The sequence below is a fragment of the Apteryx rowi genome, unplaced genomic scaffold (assembly GCF_003343035.1).
Source record: "Apteryx rowi isolate R43461 unplaced genomic scaffold, aptRow1 scaffold_49, whole genome shotgun sequence".
Lineage (NCBI taxonomy): Eukaryota > Metazoa > Chordata > Aves > Apterygiformes > Apterygidae > Apteryx > Apteryx rowi.
In genome coordinates, this window is record NW_020450749.1 from 132386 (window position 1) to 154651 (window position 22266).

Below are 22266 nucleotides of genomic sequence, written 5' to 3' on the forward strand. Positions count from 1 at the left end.
ATTGTTTGTAATTACTGTCATACTCTATACAAACCTTTACAGCTTGATTTCGAATCTTCCTGGGTGATCCAGCAAAAGAAATGTCTACAGTTTGTCTCTCGTCAGATGGTTTAACTGTGAGCCTCTCCGCAGGAGTGTGTGGTCGCCTTGGCGGAAAGCTTTTTGGAGGTCCAGGTGGAGGAATATCAGATGGAGACGGTGGAACAGATATCGATCGCGGAACATCCAATGAACTTTTTGACTTTCCACGATCAACGAAGTCTGAAAAGCCTACATAAAGTGGGGCAGTGGGGCTGCCATGTTTAAATTGCTGTCTCTGTTGCCACTCATACAGCTGCCAAACAGTTCCGTCCTTATTTGCTTTCCTTTCCTCCTGCGACATCTTCAAGTGGCTAACACGGTCTTGGGCGTATTTGTAGTCACTCGGCAAATTGCGGTTTGGTGGTGGGGATGAACTCCCTGAAGGCTGCCTGGTATTCTTCGGCAAGGTGTGATAGTTTTCAGGAAGAGACAGAGACGGATTGGGACCCTGACGTGGAAGAGTCTGATCAGAAGTGAGGCTGGAAAAGGGGTAAAAAAAAGTTACAAGTTTAGCATATGTTTGTGAGTGGGAATGACCGATATAAAAACCTCTTCTAATTACTTTAGCATAGGAGCTAAAAAAGACAATATATAGGGATCCTTTAACAAGACTTTACAAAAACATTTACAAAACAGTATTACTGAAATCAAACCTGCATGAAAACATTATACTATATTCATGCTAAGATCGGAATAGTCTAAGCAGAGGCTTTTTATTTAGTATCTGACCTAGAATGACCTGCTAGGAATAAACTTAAGGCTCAGCTACATTATCCGTACTTAGACCAAAAGGAATGTCAAGCATATAGAGAAAGGAATTATAGTTATGTTTAAAGCAAATCTGTAAATTAATTTTTTTTAATGAAAAGAAAACCTCACCACTGCTAGTCCTTCACTGTGGAAAACAGAGAAGCAGGTTCTTCCAAAAGAAAGTTATTCCTATACTCCAGTCTAGATGCCCTCATGAAGGCATCACTAAACTCTTTTGAATATTGCAAACTATTTGTGCATAGTTATTTCCTAATCAGTTATAAAAGGGTAATGTATACAAATAAGAAGGGAGGGGCATAACTGTTAGTCAATTAGGTCAAAAAAGGAAAGCAGGAAAAAAATGAAATGCTGCAAAAAAGAACAAAATTGCAAATATGTTAAATTGCAAAGGGAAAGACACATTCAAAGCTGAACCTTAGAAACGATTATCTAGATAGCCGCCGGTTGTTATTTCTCAGTATGTGAAGTGGGGAGAAACCCAGCTAAAAACTTTGAGGCCTGCAGCCAAGTCTTTGTGCAGGTAGCATCTCCTATCACACAAGGTTTCACCCTTGAAAAGAATTTGTGTTATGTAAAAATAGGCACCAAGGCAACATACTGGGAAGGAACAGTGTCCTGAATGACGCTCAAATCAGTTCAGAATGGACCATGGACAATTGTTGTTCCTCACAGATCAAGAGTAACATGAACAAAAGCAGATGTTGTTGAAAATCTTCCTCTCTTGAATGATGAGATATAGAGGATATATGAAAAGGAAAGCAGACATTGGAGAATGAAAAAACGGCCTGAGGTTAAATTATATGAGATATTTGCCATGGAAAGTATTCAGGATTTTCAGTGGGAAGCAACTACACAGAAGGTATTACAGAAAGGGAAGATAAACGTTCCAAAGAAAACCAAGACAGCTACTAGAAACATGATGCCCATTCCTGGGAATGCACAGAAGCTAACAAAGACAAGTAATGCTTCCTCCTTAATCAACTCATGAAGGAGTGGAAAGTTTTGCACAACAAGAAAAATTATTTAACACTGCACTTACAAGGAAAGGAAATTCCTCAATATGACTGCATTTAATTGGGAAATACTAAGATTATATTTATCAGAATTTTAAAAAAGAGCAAATAAATTGCCAAGAAATATCAGATTCATTTACAATTATGCATTCACTATGTCTATCCAGGCCCTGAAATCAGATCAAAGACTAGAGAATAACTTCAGGACAGTTGGTGGTTGATGGTCCTGACCTTTAATTACTTAAAATTAAAATCACCTATCTCCCAAAAGCCTCCTTCCAAACCTCCTTCCAATTCTCTAGATTTCTCTCAAAGGCTGACCCAAACCTTATCAAAGTAACTATTTCCCTCCATTCAGAAGAGAGGGAGTTCAGATGATTAGCTTGGACATGACTGCAGCACATCTAACAGCTAATCGTCTAAGTGAGATGAATCTCAGCCTAAGTGACTGGCAGCTAACATTTATTAGTTAACAAGCAGTTCTGAGTGCCTTATAGAACAGGAAAGTAAAATACCTATTTGAAAGATTCAAGTATCTATATAAAAAGTGCTATCACTGCAAATAATTATACAAATGAATGCTGTATTTGTGTGGACTCCTCTAACTGAAGGAGCTGTTTTCACATTCAATTCGTTGGTAAGCGCTGCATATTTATAAACCTGAGCAAGGAAACAACTCTGCACTTATGTTCAAAAATTATAAAGTCTGTAAATGAAGAAACTCGTAGGATCTAGAACACGTTAGGTGGAGCAATAAGAAATTAAGTGGCCCATTCATACCACATCCTATATATCTATATACTATGCCCCGAAATCAAGAACACATCTGCCAACTATCACACCACTTCTATCCATCAGTGAAGTGCACTGCAACAAATTTTGCAGATTGTGAGAAGATGGCATAAAAGACCAAGCCATTAATCTTTGGGAAGGTAACATGGAATTTATTCTGGATACAGAGAACATAATGGCATTTTTCAGGGAAAGACAGGGAAAGATCAACTGAGCAAAACTAGAATACAAAGAAAGCTCTTTCAGTAGAAAGAAAACTACAAAAATACCTGTCAAGTCAGATTTTATGACATCACTACAGTTAACTCTTGCAAAGTTTCACTGAACACTTAACAGCTCCAGTTAGGTAGCTGTTTTTATCTGGAACGAAAGGTAGCCCCTGCAACAGCACTGTCTCAACACTACGCGTGAAACATGCCTAACGCTGACTTAGTGGAAAGAACAATTAGGAAGAAAGCAGCACGCACTTTGATACCAGTCAAGCCTCTGCACTGCCTATGTTTTTGATGTGGAAAAAAAAAATCTCAACATAAGTTTTCTTAAGCCCTTGTTAAATTGTAGTTTAATATTATTTTAGAATGATATATCTGTCCATTCAAAAAAAAGAAAAAGAAAAAGAAAAAAGAAAGCTTCTTGAGCTAATGCACCAAATACTTCTTTTATTAAAGTTACACTCTTGCAGCAAGCATTGACAGATCTCCAATAAAAAAAATACATATATAAACTGGCCCTGGCATTCTAAAAGAACATTTAATATTATTGAAAAGCATAGAAGCTTCTTTAAGGGTACTTCTATTGATAAGAAAGAGTAGAAAAATGGACTTTCAAACAGAATTAGCTAGTCTTAAATTTCTTACTGGATCCAGAATGAGAAACGTTAGTTTCAGTAAGCCTTTACAAAAAGTCCACTACACGTTCTCTCTGCTACAAAACCACATGTTCATGTCTCCTATTGCTCTATATTGTAATTAGATTTTAACTAACACATATGGTACTAATTCTCTAAGTTACTCATGTTTGAAAACTCCTCACAGGCAGCACAGAGCCCAACTCTTTCCTGTCACTAGACACAAGGTGAGATCCTGAACAGAAGCATATATCCATCACTTCATTTTTTGCAACTGGTGTATAATCCGATTGTATACTTTGAAAGGAAAGCAACTGCAAGATTTTAAAACCACAGTTCCACTGTGCATTCCATCTCTTGGTATACTGTACTTTATGTAATTTACAGAGTTTGAAAAGGGAAAAGAGAATCCTGGAAACCACAGGAATATCTTAGGACTTCTTCATTAGCTATCCGAATAGACAGAGACCTTTCAAGATGCGATATATACAGGTGACTGAATACAGTGATCTGATATGCAGAAGTGAATGGGCATGATGGAAAGGGGAATGGGGAAAAAAGAAAAAAAGAGTAAAAAGAATCAGCATTTTTTATTTTATACTTCGAAGTGGAAAACAAATGAGTAGCTATACTTCACATGGTGTAGTTGTTTGTTTCATGAATAACTGAGAGGCACACTTCACTTTCTGACTCTTCAATTTTAGTAAATTTTAGAGAAGTTTCAAGTATTCACAATGATTAAAAAAGTTAAAAACTCCACTAATCTGAGCTTTTATATTTGCAAATTGGTGACAACATTAAAGGAATTTGATTAGTCTATTTCATATTGACTTTCCCATAAAGTAAGCATCTAAAAATACCATTCCGCACTGGAGGAGGAGAAAGTTAGTCTTGTTACATATTGTCTCTGCAAAATATCACTGTGATTTGCACTAAGCATGTTACAAATAAATATTTTCCTTTAGTTTAAGGACATTCTATTCGGTAGTCTATTTAAAGATTGGCCTGTTACTAACCTCTTTGTATCTCCTTTTTGGACTTTTACCCAGTGCTCCACTTGAGCCATGTTACTTTTTCTTTGAATCTGTTTATCTGGATTTGTTCTGGGAACAAACCCTCTTTTATATGAGCTGGTACCATTCTGCTCCACTAGACCAGCGCTCATATTTAATGAGCTCGGAAGCGTTCCACTCTTCTCAACTGGCTGAGGCTGAGCTACTTGGGACCGAGGTGCACTCGTTAAATCTGGAAATAATGAATCAGCTTCTGTTAATGCATGCTTGGCCTTTCCTTTCTTAGCTTCCAGAGTTTCTTTTCTGTGCATATAACGCTCCTCCTCCTCTTTTTCTCTTCTTATCTCTTCACGCTTATTGTATCCAAATGTTTCTGCTGATTTTTGATAACTTTCTTTTAAATCTGTAATCTCTGCCTTCACAAGCTCTTTGCAGGCATCCACATGATTGGCTTGGGGAACAGCTTGCTGATCCACTTTTTCAGTTTCTCTGAAAAGAAAATAGGTGCTGGTAATGAACACGCTTAATTGTGAAAAGTTGATGTGGTCTTGTTAATATTTTAAAAAGGATCACACACAAAAGCAACCTTTCCAGGCTGTGATAAGTTTGATAGAGGTATGTTAAGATAGATGTGCTCAGTAAAACTCAGTTGTTATCCAATTAGACAAAAGTTGTCTTTATCGTGCTATCAAGGAAACAGCAATCTTTCATATGCATCTGTAAAAATAAACCAAAAATACTAATTTTGTACAACAGAAGTGTTCAACTTGTGTAATGCTGTTTATAAACAACTATACAGAAGACAGACCTTCCTATCCTGGGAAGTATTAAAAGCCAACAAAACAAAAAACCCTGCCAACTGTTCATTTCAAAGTCAAAAAAGCCCTTCAGGCTTCTGTAGATGCCTTAGGGATTGGTCATTTCTGGCCAAGGGGACAGAACAATACTATCATTGACCCAGGAATCTCTTATTTGGGGGGTATTCCTACAAAAAAGCACCCACGCAGCAGCGCTCACTCCAAACACGTGGCCATGCACACTAGTTTAATTATTTGCCTTATCTTCTAAATCTTTCAAAAATTCTATAGAATTCTTTTGATAGTAGTTTAAACTTACAACACACTATAAAATGTCTAAGGGTACCACAAGTTTTAACATTGCTTTTGAAAAGTAATCAGCTTCACTTGCAACTTCCTTGTCTCCTTATAGTCATAAGTTTCTCTACAACATTTTTTCCTCTGACAAGTTAATAGAGTATCACTGATCTCCAAGTAGCAACTCATCTTTCCTGAAACTAAGTTCAGCTTCTTTAACACTTTAAGGAAGGTAAATTCTGAGCAAGTTCCATGAAAGAATTGTTTTCACTTCAATCTATTTTAGTGTCTCAAAATGAATAGTCTCCTTGGATTAAGGATACTGGATTAATACTTAATAATACACTAGGCCTCCCTGATTTTTCTTTCAATTACTTCTATCCTTAAAAAGGACATAAAGAAACATACATACAGGATTAAATGTTATTTGCAATTGAAATTAAAACCAAAAGAAGACTCTTAATACAAAATCAGACAAGTATAACAGCTTCGAGAATTATTTAGGACAAGAAAATGCAAAGCTCTGGAACTGATGTTGATCCTTTGCTTGTGTTATACTACAGATTTGCCAGAAGCAAGCACTAGTGCAAGGTACACTGAGAAACTGCATCATGGCATTTTAATTCTCAGAGCCCCAGGTTAAAAGTAGGGTTTCCTCACAGTACAGCGTCTTCCTTCACAATGGGTAGTATGAAAAAAATATATATTCCCAAAGTGAAAACATGAAGAAGGTTAAATCAATTTTAAGGAAAAGAACAAATTGGAAGCACATAAAGACACAGCTGAATTTGTTCGCCTCTAGAGCTAAGTAATACTGATACACATCCTTCTTTTATAGCAGTGCTTTCTTCTACTTAGAGAAAAACATAGAACTCTTACAGGTACTAAAGGCAGGCCAGCAAGCCAAAAATTAGCAGTTAATACCTGCATAAAAGAGTTAATAAACATAATCCTAAGCACTTACTATCTGCCCATCTTTAACATTCTTTTCCCTCTTACCACCATTTTAATCCTAGTTCTAAACCCTCATTTGAAACAATCACCACTCTGTCTTTTCCCTTTTACCTATCTTCCCTATGTCCGCCATTTGGCTGTTGCAGGTATATGAATATGCTCACAAAAATTGCAACGGTTTAACTGAAATTCCCTTAAAAAAAAGGAACAAAAAAAGAAATCCATATCATCAAATGTCACCATGTTGGCACAAAATTTCTACATGGATATAAAGATCAAGCACTGGATTTTATTGGTTAGCTTGTGTCAATTGACTAATCTGCAACAGAATAAATAGTTGCAGAATCTACATTAAAATATATTATTTCTTTAAAATGGGAGTACGTTCCATGTACACATTTAAAAATATCACTTTTACAATTCACCACCATTCTGGTTTTTGACAAGCTTTTTTTAATTAAGAGTTGGTATACTGAACTTGCCTTTTCAGTGAAGAGCGTGTTTGCATAAGGGCAGCTTGATTCATAGCCCGGATCCAGCCATTCATATCCTCTTGCGTATCTGCACTGAAGTAGTACGTCCGCATCCCTGAATGCTCTGCCTGAGAGCCAATAACAGAATTCTTATTATAAATATATGCCCTCATTCCTGTGTGAACAGCCTGTATAGACGAAAAAAAAGAAAAAAGGGAAAAAAAAAAAAATCAGGCAGCGTTATCATTTTTTCCTCAGAAAATTTATTACAGCTTTTCTTGATACCTTTAAAAATATTATAGATTTTTAGAGTGTTTTCTTGAATTCAGGGTAAAATTACTACACTACAACTGGCTGTAATGCAGCAAACTCAAATATAACAGTACTCTAATTTTTACTTAAATTCCTTGACTTCTTTTTCATACTATTAAGCTAACAGTGCAGTACTTCTGTTTTTCTCAGAAGGGATTTTCAGCTTTACATTTTCTTTTAACTGATGTTTCATTTGCTGTAAATACCATACAAAACAAATCAAAGAAATTCTCACTGAGATGTGCATAAGTGAGCCAATTTTCCCAGCTCATTTCATACATAAATTTATTCAGCCAAAACATGGAAAAAATCTTCCAATTCAAGCAATTAAACTGCTTATTTAAGACATGATTATATTGCATGTTAAGATCTTTTGGTTAAAGCATGCACTTAAACATCTATATTAGCTGCAAAATTACAAGATTTACTGATAAAGTTAGTAATACTGCTGGAATTATCAAAGCACATAAGATACAGACACATATCTGTGCACACCAAATATTCCATGAAATTCCACTGAAAACTAGAGGTACTTGGAAATTCCTTTAAGTATGTTTAAACAACTAAATATTACTGTCATTATGCACAGGATATTATAAACATGTTCAATATGGAATGTCTTCAGAATCCTATGGCAGTTAAGTTTAAATCTCATCCACACTTCTTACATAAGGGATATATTAAGTCATACCAGTCCTGAAACACTTGACTACATTTCCTACAAGTGAATTTACAAACGTGTTTTTGATGTTGTCCACTACTGCTAATGGAATTAATAGGAAGAGATTCCTTTCTTTATCGATTTTCAAAAAATTGAAGCCAATATACTCAGCTTGAAAGCTCTTGCAGCAATACTTTAAGGACATGAGTAATTCAAACTGTTTTATTTATCTATTTTTTTAATAAATCTAAAACTATTATCAGAAACAAAAGCTAATGGCTCAAAACATTCTTGCAACAGCATTGTTGTTTTCTTAAAAAGGAAAAAATATCTCAACTTTTTAATTAAGCTACATCTTTTAAAGGTCAAATATATTTTGTGTATCTTCCCTAAATGGCAAGTCTTTTTATTTTGATGGAATCATCTCCCCCTCATTATTCCAAATTGAAAAACACTCTACAGTCATAGATGACTTCAGAAACACAGCAATAGTTCTGACAACACCTTGGCTATTGAATTTGGTGCAGGCCTCCCTAAGTGATGTAATTTCAGCTATTTACCTGAATTTCCCAAATTGGCATAATGTTAGAGATACAGAACAACCATACTGAAGAGCAAAAATTTGCTTACTATTACAGTGCTTTAAGTTTTGAGGAAAAGTTACTCCCTCTCTTTTGCAGCCTCTCCTTACAAATGTGTGAAACGCGGTCTTTCATCCCTTTACATGCGTATCTCAAGCAAGGAAGCCGTGTTTCCTTCCGATGCTGGTGGTACATGGTCTCCCCCAGGTAAGCCCCCTGACTGCCATCACACCTGCAGCGGGAAGGCGGACCAGGCTGCAGCACAACAGCCAGCTAGGAAGAGGAGGATGAGGAGGGGGGGTACAGAAGCCCAAGACTAGCCTCTGCTCCAAAGAGTCTCTGCTTCCCCACACCATTGGCGACAAGAGCAAACAAGATGACTTCTCCCTTCCCCCCCCGTTAGCTACCCTAAGACAGGAAAACAGGACATACCTTTACGAAAAAGCAGGTCTGATCAATTGTGTATTTAGGAATCAGACAGGACTTTTTTCTTATATGACTGACCAGCTGGTTCACCGAGTTCTTTGGGTTTGGGTTCCCCCCCCACACACACTTTTTTGCCATCTTGAGACCACTACTGAGGTTTAGGTTTGCTCAAAACAAATAGGATTTAATTCACTAAAATTTATGATTAACATACAGTACAAGAACAGACCGAAAGTGGCAAATCCAGAAGTAAAGGAAATCAGTGATTTAGGTAGACCTCATGACTACAGGCTTCCTCTACAGACCACTTTGAGTCTAGAGAAGAAGATGCTATAATCCAGAAGTGAAGCAACTCCTACAGCAAAGCAGATTATTATACCCTCCTGTGGATTACGCAACAGAGTCCCAGCATTCATTGGTTAAATACTTGTTGAAAAACTACTGTGGAGAGTATCACATTAATAAATGGATTTAACAGCTGTCTGTCCTAATTCACCTGTATCAACATGATCAGTCTGCCTTTCATGTTCTCTTTCAGTGGTGCATGATAAACATAACTAAAAGCATTGCCTAAGGGACTGCAGGTGAAAATGGTATAAAAATGCAAAGTATATTGCATCATTCTCCCCCGAGAGACTGAAGCTATCATGGCCAGAAACATTCATAGCTTCAGAAGAGATAATGGAGGTGTTGTGCCACTATCAACAAACCTGGTATTCTGCAGTTCTTAACATATAAAGCTGGTTAAAGGAAAATTCAAATATATTTCAGTTATTTATTAGTAGTACATCTAAGAGGTAAGGAAGCAAATTTGTGCTCATGTCCTGTAGCTGTCACCGCTAGTAGACACAGAGGCTACTCTTTTTTAAATTAAAGCAGTAGCTATTAGGATGACTACAGCATACTAAAAAGCCTAAAACACAGCACATGCACACACATACACCATACACACCACACAGAAAAAATAATATCGGTACCTATTCATGCATTCAGATGCCTTAATGTGGATAGACTGAGAAGAAAAGCAGTCTCTCTCCCATAATGCACAGAAGGAGAAATGGACAGTAAACCCCAAGAGTAAATCAATAGGACAAGACAAGGACAAAAAGTTAAACAGGTTAAAATCATGAAGAGATTCATGTTTTCAAGGAAAATACTTAACAAAAGGCAATACTAAGAAAAATATGCAGTAAGTAAGGGCAGTTCTAATAAGCTATAAAAATACAGCAAATGCTCCTTTCTCCTGAAGTTTGAAATTTATGAAACATTTACAAACAAAAATTGAAATACTCCTCCATCCCTTTACTATACAACACAACAGCACACTAAAATCCAACTCATCTTTCATTCCAAATAACACTGAGGTTTTTCAAGTGTTCTAGAAGCTGGGACCTTTCCTCCTCTCTTTAAAATACTAAAATGGTGCCTCTTAATTTTCTAGCACTTGACATTTCTTCCGCTGACTCCCTAGACTCCTAGTTTTATAAACAATATGGGAGCCTTAGGAAACAAAAATGCTCCAGAACACATAAAAGAACAAAACTGTCAACAAAGACTTTGGGAAGAACAGCAAGATCACAAGCAAACAAGGATAAGAGGTTTGCCCTGGTCCCAGCAGGTCTAAGCATGAACAGATACTTCCATTAGTAAGTCTGGTGTGTCAATAATGAAAAGACATTTAAAAACAAGCCGCAGTAGCATCTCTTGTAAATAAAGATTTGGCCTGGCATCTTCAGCTCTGAATGCACTCACATTGCCAGGGTGAATTTCTGAAATAAAAATTTGAAAAGGTAGTATCAAAGTAAGGAGTGTTTGGGTAACTCCAGTGTTATCTCCTACCCCTTACAGAAATGTCAGAGCCTCCTTCATTGACTTGATTTGGTAGCAAGGTGTGTTCCTAAATGCAAACACATACTTGTGTCCATGGTCCTTCCATGAAGTTCAGCTGTTTTCTTTACTGAAGATGTTGATAGGCCTTCCAATTTTCTCAGTTTGTATTAATGTCAGATTCGTATAAATGAATTTACTTCCAGTATTCCTAACACATATAAGATCAATTAAAAATAATTTTTCTGACTGAAGGCAATAAGGCTTCTAAAGAGACTGCAATGCCATTAACCTTCATAAACTGATAATACTTTAAGAACTGTTGTATGACTAATAGAGAATTTACTGTACTTTATAGTCATAGGAAATATTTCCAGCTATGTATTACTGTTGTGCAAGCTTTTTCACAGTAAAAACTGTACAAAGAATTTGGGATACCTCACATTTATATTGACAAAAAACTACAACATAAAGAAATACAGTGATTAGATTAATTAGATATCTGTAATATGTTAGCTAGTGAACTAAATATGCAAGTAAGGATCTTGAGTCCCAAAAGGCCATCATACAACTTAATGACAGTAGCTTATGGCTAGTTATAGCACTTTGCTTGGGACAAATAAACAATGTGAAAAATTTGTCAAGAAGGACACTTAAAAATGAAACTTCTAAACAAAACAATTTAACACACATACTGCTACAATTCAAAGTAGGTTTCGAATGCATTTGAACACCCTATATGCAGATCTACTGGCATGTCATTGTAAAAGCCTTCCGAGAGATGCAAAATCCTGAGCTCAGGCTGTAGGGGATCATTAAAGCACCAGAATTTTTAGAACTTCTACAGTGTACAGTTTAAACAGTTCCAGGGTTTAACATATATCCTAGTAAGAACATATTTTAAAAACCTTCTCCTAACTGAATCACATACAAAAGACATTAATGTATTTGCCAGGTAAATTTTCTTCTTTTAAAAAAATCCTGGCAATTTACCCCTCCCCCCAAACTTTGGCTACTTTCCTAGCTTCAGAAATTCATTGTTACTGAAAATAGCCATTTAAAATAGAAGCTGAGACCTCTATCATAACAAGCAGCTTACAAAAATCTGAATAAATGATTGGGCCATATGTAAAATGTGACATGGCACATTCTCCTACCCACTCAGGACTTATATGTGAAAGTCCTATCTTTATGTTGGGCTTAATCTTCTTGTGTTTTCTATTTCTGTCTGTACTACGTCATGAGACAGAATGTCCATCTATGCTCTGGATATCAAAGTATCCTAAGAGATTAGATAAATGTAATGGCTGGTGAGTGATAGAATTTCAGCAAGGCCATGCTCCCGCTACTCTGCATGCCCGACGCTAATGCCAGAAGCGTGGAATTTCAGCATTAGGTGTGATCCATGCTGCAGAAATCCTACAAAGTCCTCCTAACACTGTAGAAATCAATTTTAAATGAAATGACCACAGCAACACCAAGCCTGCACTCCTCAATCATCAATCACTTAAAGCAGAGTCAACATCAGCCCAACAAACTCTAATACATGAAATATATGCTGTGGATTTCTTATTTTTCTAGCATAAAGCTTTTTTTGCTATAATCTCCCTATTTCTCTATCAACTTTTTCTGTAATGAGCCTTACATTGAAAGTCCCAGGTTACTGGCTATCCTCATTTTCAGAAGACGACTCAGAGCAAACACTCGCTAAAGCTCATATAGGAATGAAATCTTAGGCCATTTGAGAAGGAACTTAGAAAGGAAGTCTAATTGCTTCTGAAAATGGTTAACCATAATCACAAGCATGAATTCCATTCTGCATGCAAACACAGCAGTGATTTGAGAGCCTGCCTACAGAACATGACATCTGAAAAATACCTATGTACATATACATGGATAGAAGGGGGGGGGGGGGSGGGGAGACCCCCCCCTTTCTCATTGATAGTGTTGAACTGGTTAACAACCCTAACCTACTTTTGATTAACATTTACAAATATTCTTCCAAGAAAATAAAAAGCCTTTTTAAACTCCAAAACAACTAGATTAAAACAGATACTATTGCTATTTTCTTTATCTCCTCACCCACTCTGTACTAACACTTATTTGAGAGATATAGAAGTCTAGACATACATTGGGTCCTCCTCTTTCAGTATGTGCTTTTTCCTAGGAAAAGGCTCTAAAAGAGGAGGGCTTTATGAACCACACTCATTAAATATTGGAGTAAAAGGTTCCTTTGTAGCTTGTCCTCTTATCTCACCTTTAATGCATTTGAAAAAGTACAATAAACTTTTCCAGAAAGTGCACTGGATCTTTTTTTAAATGCATTTCTCAAGTCAATATTTGTTTAATAAATTTCAGACCATTATCCACTTGAAAATAAAACCCAGCGGAACAAAAAGCAGTCTGGATTTTTAAAGCTCCACAAAAATCAAAATGCAAGAGAAAGTTCAAGATGAGAGGATGGTTTTTGTGACTTTTGCGCAGATAAAAACAGAAAGTTTCCTTTTTGATCAGGTATAAGTGATCTAGAATTGAAAAACTTTTTTTTTTTTTAATTCATAGTTCATTTGCCTGATAGAAAAACTGGTTCTGCTCCAAGTATTGGTATAATTTAAGTTTGCAGCATACACTGAAGTTTCTAAAATTTGCCTTAGTGTTACAGCTTAGACAATGAATCGGAGGCAGGTTTTTCCACTGTCAAGAAGGTATGTATGCTTTATTTCATTTTCATACCTTTTTGAAATTATGAATAGAACAAACTGTAAATTATCCAATTCAAAATAATTTAAAAAATATAAACTATATCACACAAAAGTATTTTTATTTTAAAAAATAGGCAAAAAATTACTGAATGTCACTTAGGACTACTATAGTTCCCAAAGAAGAAAGGAGAAAAGAAGTCAGGCTTTTTTTTCCCCTTTAAATGAGTAAATTATACATCAAAAGCCACAATACTGTCTTTTTTTTTAGCTGCCAAAATCGAGCTTGTTGTATTATTAAAAAACAGACAATCAGTCCACTATGAGATCAAGTACTCTATAAAGAAAAATCAAATTTCTTTCAATTCATAAAACAGCACTGGAACAAGTTATCAATATTAATTTCTGATTTTAGAAAAAGGATCTGTACTCACAGAAACATTATAAAGTTCTAAAGACACTTACCTAGAAACAGAGGGATGAATTTCAATCTATTAGTAACAAGAAAGTGCTATGTCACATTTGAATAGGCAGTCAATAAACCTGTCTGATTTCCAAAAAATTTAGAAAAGCAGATGTTTCTGCATATAACAGCATCTTTTCTCACACAAATAAACATTTTAAAATATGCCTAGCTAATAAGCTTATAACTGTACCTTAAAAGAAAATTTGCGATTTATGCGATCTTCAGGTCCAACAGGAGATATTACGTAACTAGGCAACGGTATGCTACCCAAAACAGATTCTTCTCTGCTGTCTGTTGAATAAAAAATAAATAAATAAAATCTAATTCACTGCACTCTTCAGTGGGGAAACAGTGCATATGCCCTATGGACACCCAGGGGTACATGACAGGAGGACAAAGGACAATGGGCATGTTGTTGAAACAAGAGTGGTTCAGACTGGAAATAAGAAAAAAAAATTTCACCATGAAGACAGGGAAGCAGTGGACCAAGCTGCCCAGAGAGGTTGTGCAGTCTCCATCCTTGGAGGTTTTCAAGACCCAGCTGGAGAAAGCCCCGAGCAACCTGGCCCTGCTTTGAGCAGGAGGTTGAACTAGACACCTCCTGAAGTCTCTTCTAACCTCTATTTTCCTATGACCCTTTACCAATAATAAATAGAGAAATGCTTTAATTTTAAAGAAATGATACTGAAATATTTTAAACCAAGCAGGTTTGGGGTGTTGCTTTTGTTTGTTCCCTTTTTTTTTTTTTTTTTTTTTTTTTTTAAGATTTAGACAGAAGAATAAGTTTCCAGAATAAAATTTCTGTTAAAGCCTGTTGTGACATACGAACTGTAACAGTCTGTATAACATGACAGACTTTGCATTTAGCATTCTATATCTAGGCTAACTATTATAATGAAGAAACCTCCATTACTACTGGCTCTAAAGTGATAAGCAGCAGCAATGCAGAAGCTACAAATACGAATTAGCGCTCCGCATTCATGTAATGCTTTCCAAGAATTGTAACATGCAATACAATATCTGAAACTTCACAATAGCCCTATGTAATATTATGCCATTATTCCTGGTTCAGACTAAGATTACATCTAACCTTTTCTGGTAGAAATGCTGGCTTCAGAGTTCCCACTCTCACATTATCCCTCAATTCAAAGTTGAATCAATTCCCTGATCGAGTTGCAGTGCATTCTCAAAATTAGTTGTGCAGGCTCCAGCAAGTAGGCAACACAAGGCAGAACAAGGATGGGAAAAAATCTTAAACTGGTATTGCTGCCAAATATTTTGTAATGTAAATCTTGGCATAAAACAAAGATACATTATGCGATGAAAGATCATACAGCATGCTCTTGATCCCAAGTTCTGGCCTGAAACTTGCTGCACACTAAAAAGATAAGGGTAAATCATAGTTTCACGATCCATCTTCTCAAACTACCTGACTGTATCTGAAGAATTAAGTTAGTTTATTCTTACAACGTGGTTTGAACAGGTAAATTGTTACAAATTCGAAAGATCTTGTATCACCTACTCACCTTTGTAGTAAAACAAACAATAATCAGCAAGCACAAACCACCGTCTTTTCCATAATCTCATTCCAGAGCTATCCTGAAATGCAAGAAATGTGATATACTTTTCATTTAAAAAAAGCTAGCATCTAATCGTACAGTGTTGTACCAGTCAGCGGCTTACCAGAAGTTTACCTGAGTATGGTATTAATTGCAACAACAACAAAAAAAAGTGTTTTATATTTTAGCAAAATGTGTATTAAGAAAGCTACATTCAACTACAAAATCATCACCCAGGATACAATATTCAAACTGACAATTTTTATTAAATCATTAAACTCATACCCAAGGAGCATTCATCTTAACCTTATACACAACTGGCACATATTTTTTCTAGACTGATTTGTTCAGCAATGAGGAAATGAAGTATGTATCCAGATGGCACAAACTCCAACAAGGACTGCTTTTAGACCAAAATAAAAATCACTGCACAGGCCCAAAGTATGACCGCACATTTCAGAAAATGATCCCCTGTAATCCTACAGTTAATTTCCCATATGCTGCCTATAGCTAAAACAGTGTAATCAACTATCCCTTAAAAAATAAAATAGGGTGCACAATGCGCAAGGTTAAATGAAGTATAATTTAACATGCTCATTGAGATATATATATTTATAATATATATCAGCTTGGCAAAATGAGTAATACTTATATTGAAATTAATTTTAGAAGATTGTAAAATTGTCAGACCATAACCTAAGTACAACCTATTAAACTGAGTTAGGCTTTGACAGAGTGTTATATATACTATTCTTCTTTTTGCAGCCATATTAAGTATGCAACAACTTTCTTCCCTGTCCTTTTTCATGCTACAATGCTGCCAACACATATTATGTCTGAGCTCTGATTCTGTCCTGAAAACTAATGGACTTGGGTAGTGGATGTCAACAGAACTGATGGTGGAACATAGATCTCCATGCAGGAGGAAGTGAATTGCTGTCAGCAATTGACATTTCCTGTGTATGTAGAATCATAACTGTAAACCTCACATCTCAGCCTTCTCTTTCTCAGCCCCTAATTTAGCTGCTGGATCTCTGGTGATAATCTAGTGGACACTGACTGTCAAATTTGAAGGAGAAAAGTATTTTTCTCATCCAGCAAATGGCTTTATTTACTTTTTGCATCCAAAGATGTGCTTTTGTCATTTTAAGAGTTCAGGATGCAACAGTTGTAAAATTCTGCGCACTGACTGAAATCCTATAATTCAGCCTTTGTCTGCACACTGGTCTGGGTGACAGCATAGTGTGGTGAAAAGGTCCCTGTCTCCCTTCATCTTATCCCTCCTGCTTCTGGAGAACAAAAGACAAACGAGTTGGAACTAAAGCCTCTGACCAGGGTACAAGGGCATAAGCATGCAGACAGAGTAAGGCCTTCACAGTCATCCGCAGGTTTATAGTGCATTCTGAGGGAGACGAGATCAGCATGGCAGCAAGCCAGCAGGATAAAACAGGGAAAATATTCAGATTTAGACAATAAAGTTATAGCCTCAACATTTAACCATTATAGCAGTATACATTTATCTTTGTTTCCGCTTCTGAGTCAAACCCATATGTAAAACTTGGTTTTCCTACTGGCTGAGCACAAGCCACTCTTTATGGAGGACAGGGAGTTCCAAACGCTGCTCTGCATTGCTAGCATGCAGACTGTGTTTTTTCACTCTTACCTGAAAGACACTTGCTTCAATTTGAGGATTATATTGAAATACATAGACAGAAACAGATGATTACATGCATACCTGTTTGTGTAACCAGCCTCTTACTATAACAGGAACATTAGGATTCCTCCTGATAGCTTGCTCCCTCTTTCCAAAGCTATGAACTTTGCTTCCAGCCTTCACAACCTGTAAAGTAGTATACTGTAGCAGTATTTTTTTAAAACTGTACTGGAGGCACATTTCATGCCGCAAACAACTTCACTGCAATAATTCATACTTCATTACACAGTAACAGAGTATTTATAGCATTTGCAAGGGCAAGTAAACAGACAATAACATTTACAACATTGCAAAGTCAGGTTCCCATTCTCATCAACATATCAGTGCCAGAAAGATCTTCCAGCTCCTAGCTGAAGAGCAACAGCCCTGGCGACTAAAGTCTGAAAACAGCTGTTGTTTCACTGCACTTCAAAAGTATTTTTGAGTGCACTACAAGAACTGTTTGCAAGTCTCTCTCTGCAATGTGGTACGAGGCTCTTGCATGCACAGGAGTTCATGTACTTGAATTCTGCGCTTGCTCTTTCCTATCTCCCCCCTCCTGTTTAAACTCAAATAAAGTAGGCAGCTTAATGAGATGCTTGGACTTTGATCCTGCAAACAAAAGGAGAAGATGTAGAGTGACGTTGCTAAGGAAGACACCTAGGGCACAGTAAGTGAAAATCACGAGGACTATATAATGGTTTGTGTTTTACTGCAACCCCAGTTTTGACTCATACAGGCAAAGCAATATTAAAACAAGCAGGGAACGTCTACAAGTCCATGAAAAAGACAACAAGAATCTCTGGATGAATAATCTGTTATTTTCCTCAGCGCAGTTTGCTATTGCAATTGTTTTAGGAACCTGAGGTGAACAAACCACCTTTACAATTACACCTGGTTTCTCCAAGGAAAAAGCTGTGCAGATTCATTCTGTCTTCTCCCTACAATGCCTCTCCAATGTCTCCTTTGTTCAAATTTCTGTCAGCTGGTCAGGGTACTGGTGCTCTGTCAGCTGGAGACAAACAGCGGCTCTGGAAACGAGCACATTTGTCATACGCAAAGGATGATACCATAAAAATATCTCCATGTATTGTTTCTGCCTGCCAGGCAACATCTGGACTAGAAGACAGCATAAATAATCATATAAAGCTCTAGCAATATACGATAACACAAAAATGAATGAATTACGTTAATTTTTCTGGAGTCCAGGGTTTCCTTACCTGTACTAAATTTCACACATTTCAGTAGACATGAACACATATGTTAACGCAGAATTAAGAAAAGAGCAATAATTAGCTAAAAGCTAAAACTTTTATTTGTATTAAAACATATTACGTGTAAAATATAAAACAGTAATATAGATTTAAAGCTTGTATGGAGATATCAAGGGGCAGACTTTAGCAGGTAGATTTGCCAAGGTTGGTTTAATAGGAAGCAGCATGCTGCTTTACTGAGAAGTCAGGTGAGCTACAGGCCACATTCCTCTGTGAAATGCACTGACACTTAGGAGATAGGAAGAACACTAAGTATGGACTTCCCCCAAGAATGACCTACCTGACTTCTCAGGGGGAGTCTGAACAAGATTTACTGGTGTTCCAGTGCTACACTGGAGATCATCTGAACAGCCCAACTGTCCAGGGCTTGCACTAACTGGCATTACTAAAACTGTTCTTGCTTTCAGCTTTCTGACCAGAGGTCTCCTACAGACACCTGCCTCTGTAAGAGAGGACTCAACAGTACAGCAATCCACAACTGAACTAACACTGTCTCCCATAGCATCCTCATAGACAAGCTCAGGAAGTGTGGGTTAGATGAGTGGACAGTGAGGTGGATTGAGACCTGGCTGAATGGCAGAGCTCAGAGAGTTGTGATCAGTGGCACAGTCTAGTTGGAGGCCTGTAGCTAGCGGTGTCCCCCAGGGGTCAGTACTGGGTCCAGTCTTGTTCAACTTCTTCATCAATGACCTGGATGAAGGCACAGAGTGCTCCCTCAGCAAGTTTGCTGACGATACAAAACTGGGAGGAGTGGCTGATACGCCAGAGGGCTGTGCTGCCATTCAGAGAGACCTGGACAGGCTGGAGAGGTGGGCAGAGAGGAACCTCATGAAGTTCAACAAAGGCAAGTGCAGGGTCCTGCACCTGGGGAGGAATAACCCCAGGCACCAGTACAGGTTGGGGGTTGACCTGCTGGAAAGCAGCTCTGCGGAGAAGGACCTGGGAGTGCTGGTGGACACCAAGTTAAGCATGAGGCAGCAGTGTGCCCTTGTGGCCAAGAAGGCCAATGGTATGCTGGGGTGCATCAGGAAGAGTGTTGCCAGCAGGTCGAGGGAGGTGATCCTCCCCCTCTACTCAGCCCTGCTGAGGCCACATCTGGAGTACTGCGTCCAGTTCTGGGCTCCCCAGTACAAGAGGGATGTGGCACTACTGGAGCAAGTCCAGCGAAGGGCCACAAAGATGATTAGGGGACTGGAGCATCTCTCTTATGAGGAAAGGCTGAGAGAGCTGGGCCTGTTTAGCCTGGAGAAGAGAAGGCTGAGAGGAGATCTTATCAACGTGTACAAGTATCTGAAGGGAGGGTGTCGAGAGGATGGGACCAGACTCTTTTCAGTGGTGCCGAGCGACAGGACGCGAGGCAATGGGCACAAACTGAAACACAGACGCTTCCATCTGAACATGAGGAAAAACTTTTTCACTGTGAGGGTGACAGAGCACTGGAACAGGTTGCCCAGAGAGGTGGTGGAGTCTCCTTCTCTGGAGATATTCAAAACGCGCCTGGATGCAATCCTGTGCAATGTGCTCTAGGTGACCCTGCTTGAGCAGGGGGGTTGGACTAGATGATCTCCAGAGGTCCCTTCCAACCTCAGCGATTCTGTGATTCTGTGATTCTGTGATTTTAGTTCACACGTAGCATATTAAAGCAAACTGAAACCAAGATTAGTTTAACAGGCCAGACTGAACAGCCGCAGGTTTACGAGCAGATGCACACGCCATTCAGCTGTCCATACGAGGGGGGTGGCAATGACCAGGACAGGGTACAAGACAACCAATATCTGTGCCAAAATGCTCAGCTAACCTGACTGCAGAGTGCTAGCTTTGTGCAATCACAGTGTCAGTCTTGACCACAAAACCTCTCTCTGTACTTAGCCATAGACCAATAAGCAGCATGTCTGACACAAAAGGAAGGAGGAAATAAGGCATTTGGGATTCTGCTTGCTACTTTAAAATATTTCAAATTATTATTTGTGTATCCATGTCCAAATACCACTTTAAACAAACATGAAGATGTATCATGAGGATCAGGCCAAACCATGCATTTTTTAAAGGAAAAATTAAAAGTAATTAATACAGTCAAGATTCCATTCTAAGAACTATTGCCACCCTACCATGAGTTGCAAATGTTAGATGCAACTCCTGCGTTACAAGGCTCATTTAAAATAGTGAGGACCAAACCTCTGAAGGCTCTGAAAGCCAAAACCTATGCTTTGCACCCTAACAGAAATCAATATACAAAATTTACAGAATTCAGTTTCCTTATTTTTCCTCCTTGTTTTTATCCTGCGAAGAATCCAAGACAGGACTCTTCTTCTTTTTTAAAGGCTGACTGAACTGAGAAACAGTTAAAGTATAGCTGAACCAGCCTTACAGCAGGGTTTAAATCTGATTATTTCAACAAATCCCCTTTCAGTGATTGAGCACTCTGGCTTAAATACAGTCAGGATTCTCTGACTGTATTTAATTTTAAATGATTCCAAAGTAAATTGCAGTGATACAGTCATAACAGTTACGGACCACAATATAGAACAGCAATCCTTGGACTTACTTGAACAGAAACTTAAAAATCCAAAGACCAAACAATTTCTACTAAATGGGAGGGGGAAAAGTGTCCCTCAGACTGCATATCCTTAATCAATATACTACCTCTATTAAAGCAGAAATCATTTTATCGTGCATTGTATAATTAAAATTTCCATATCTTCCATAGAATTAATCATTTCATTCTGTTAACTTATACTGAGTGTCGGGCCTTGCTTCCAATGCCTGTAATAAAAAGTTAATATAAAAAAATTTTTTTTAAACTGTTCATCTATGCTGCATTAGTCTTTTCCTAACTTAAAATATTCTGCAAAAATGTCCTTCTCAGGTGTCTTAGAAAATGAAAACTTACATATTTATATGCATGTCAAAGAAACATAATGACAGTTTGATATGGATAAGCCTCATTTTTGTTATCTTTTCTTCTTTCCAACATGCTCTTCTCCTTGAGTAATGCACAACTGACATTGTTGGACAGAACACGTCAAATTCTTTTTTCAAACAGTTACTTTTCATTTTCAAGGTTTTATTCCATTCAAGTTCAGACCCTAATGCTGCAACGAGCAAGTTAGACGGCTGCACCTCTTGCATCTTGAACTGAGAATGACAAAACTGCTGTGCAGCTGACAGCTTATCTCCCCCACCCCAACCCAAAATGTAGCAATTCTTAGCTGTCAACTTCCTGCAGAAGAAAGCCATGTACCAGTTCCTGCACTTTCTGATTCAGTACTACTTCAATGCACGCATGCACACAGTAATGTATAAAACCAGTCGAAATTTGGCTCAGATACCAATCCTATAACTACACAGGGTAAGTTCATAGTTCTGTCCTGCAAATGTCATTACAGAAAGTACTTCATAAAACACAATAATCAGCTGTAAGAAGCTAGAGACCTTTCCCATGACAAACAGAACATGGTTCCCTCTTCATAAGCGTCTCTCCAGTCTGTATCTGGAGACACACTCTTTGAGAAGAATCATTACGGAATTAATGGAAAAAAACATTTAGAAAACAGGTGAATGGATCTTAAAGTCCACTCTCAGTATGCCAAAAATCAACCTTGAAATGGAGACACAGGTTACTCACTTTACAGCGTTCATTCTTTTTGCTGATTAACATGAATTAATTTGATATGTTGGGCTGAGGAGGATTTTAATAGATCTGTTTCTGACCCCACAGAATGAGGGGAGT

The 22266-nt window shown here is 37.6% G+C and overlaps 1 protein-coding gene across 1 annotated transcript in view; it reads right to left on the reverse strand.

The window, feature by feature from the left end:
• Positions 1-22266, reverse strand: part of PLEKHA7 (pleckstrin homology domain containing A7) — a 158659-nt gene that overhangs the window by 33330 nt on the left and 103063 nt on the right. The window contains exons 7-12 of the mRNA XM_026078999.1: positions 17305-17409; positions 15537-15609; positions 14201-14301; positions 7048-7226; positions 4521-5006; positions 35-560 (exon numbers count right to left, since the gene is read on the reverse strand). Coding sequence (XP_025934784.1) covers positions 35-560; positions 4521-5006; positions 7048-7226; positions 14201-14301; positions 15537-15609; positions 17305-17409 — 1470 coding nt within the window. The remainder of the gene's footprint in view (positions 1-34; positions 561-4520; positions 5007-7047; positions 7227-14200; positions 14302-15536; positions 15610-17304; positions 17410-22266) is intronic.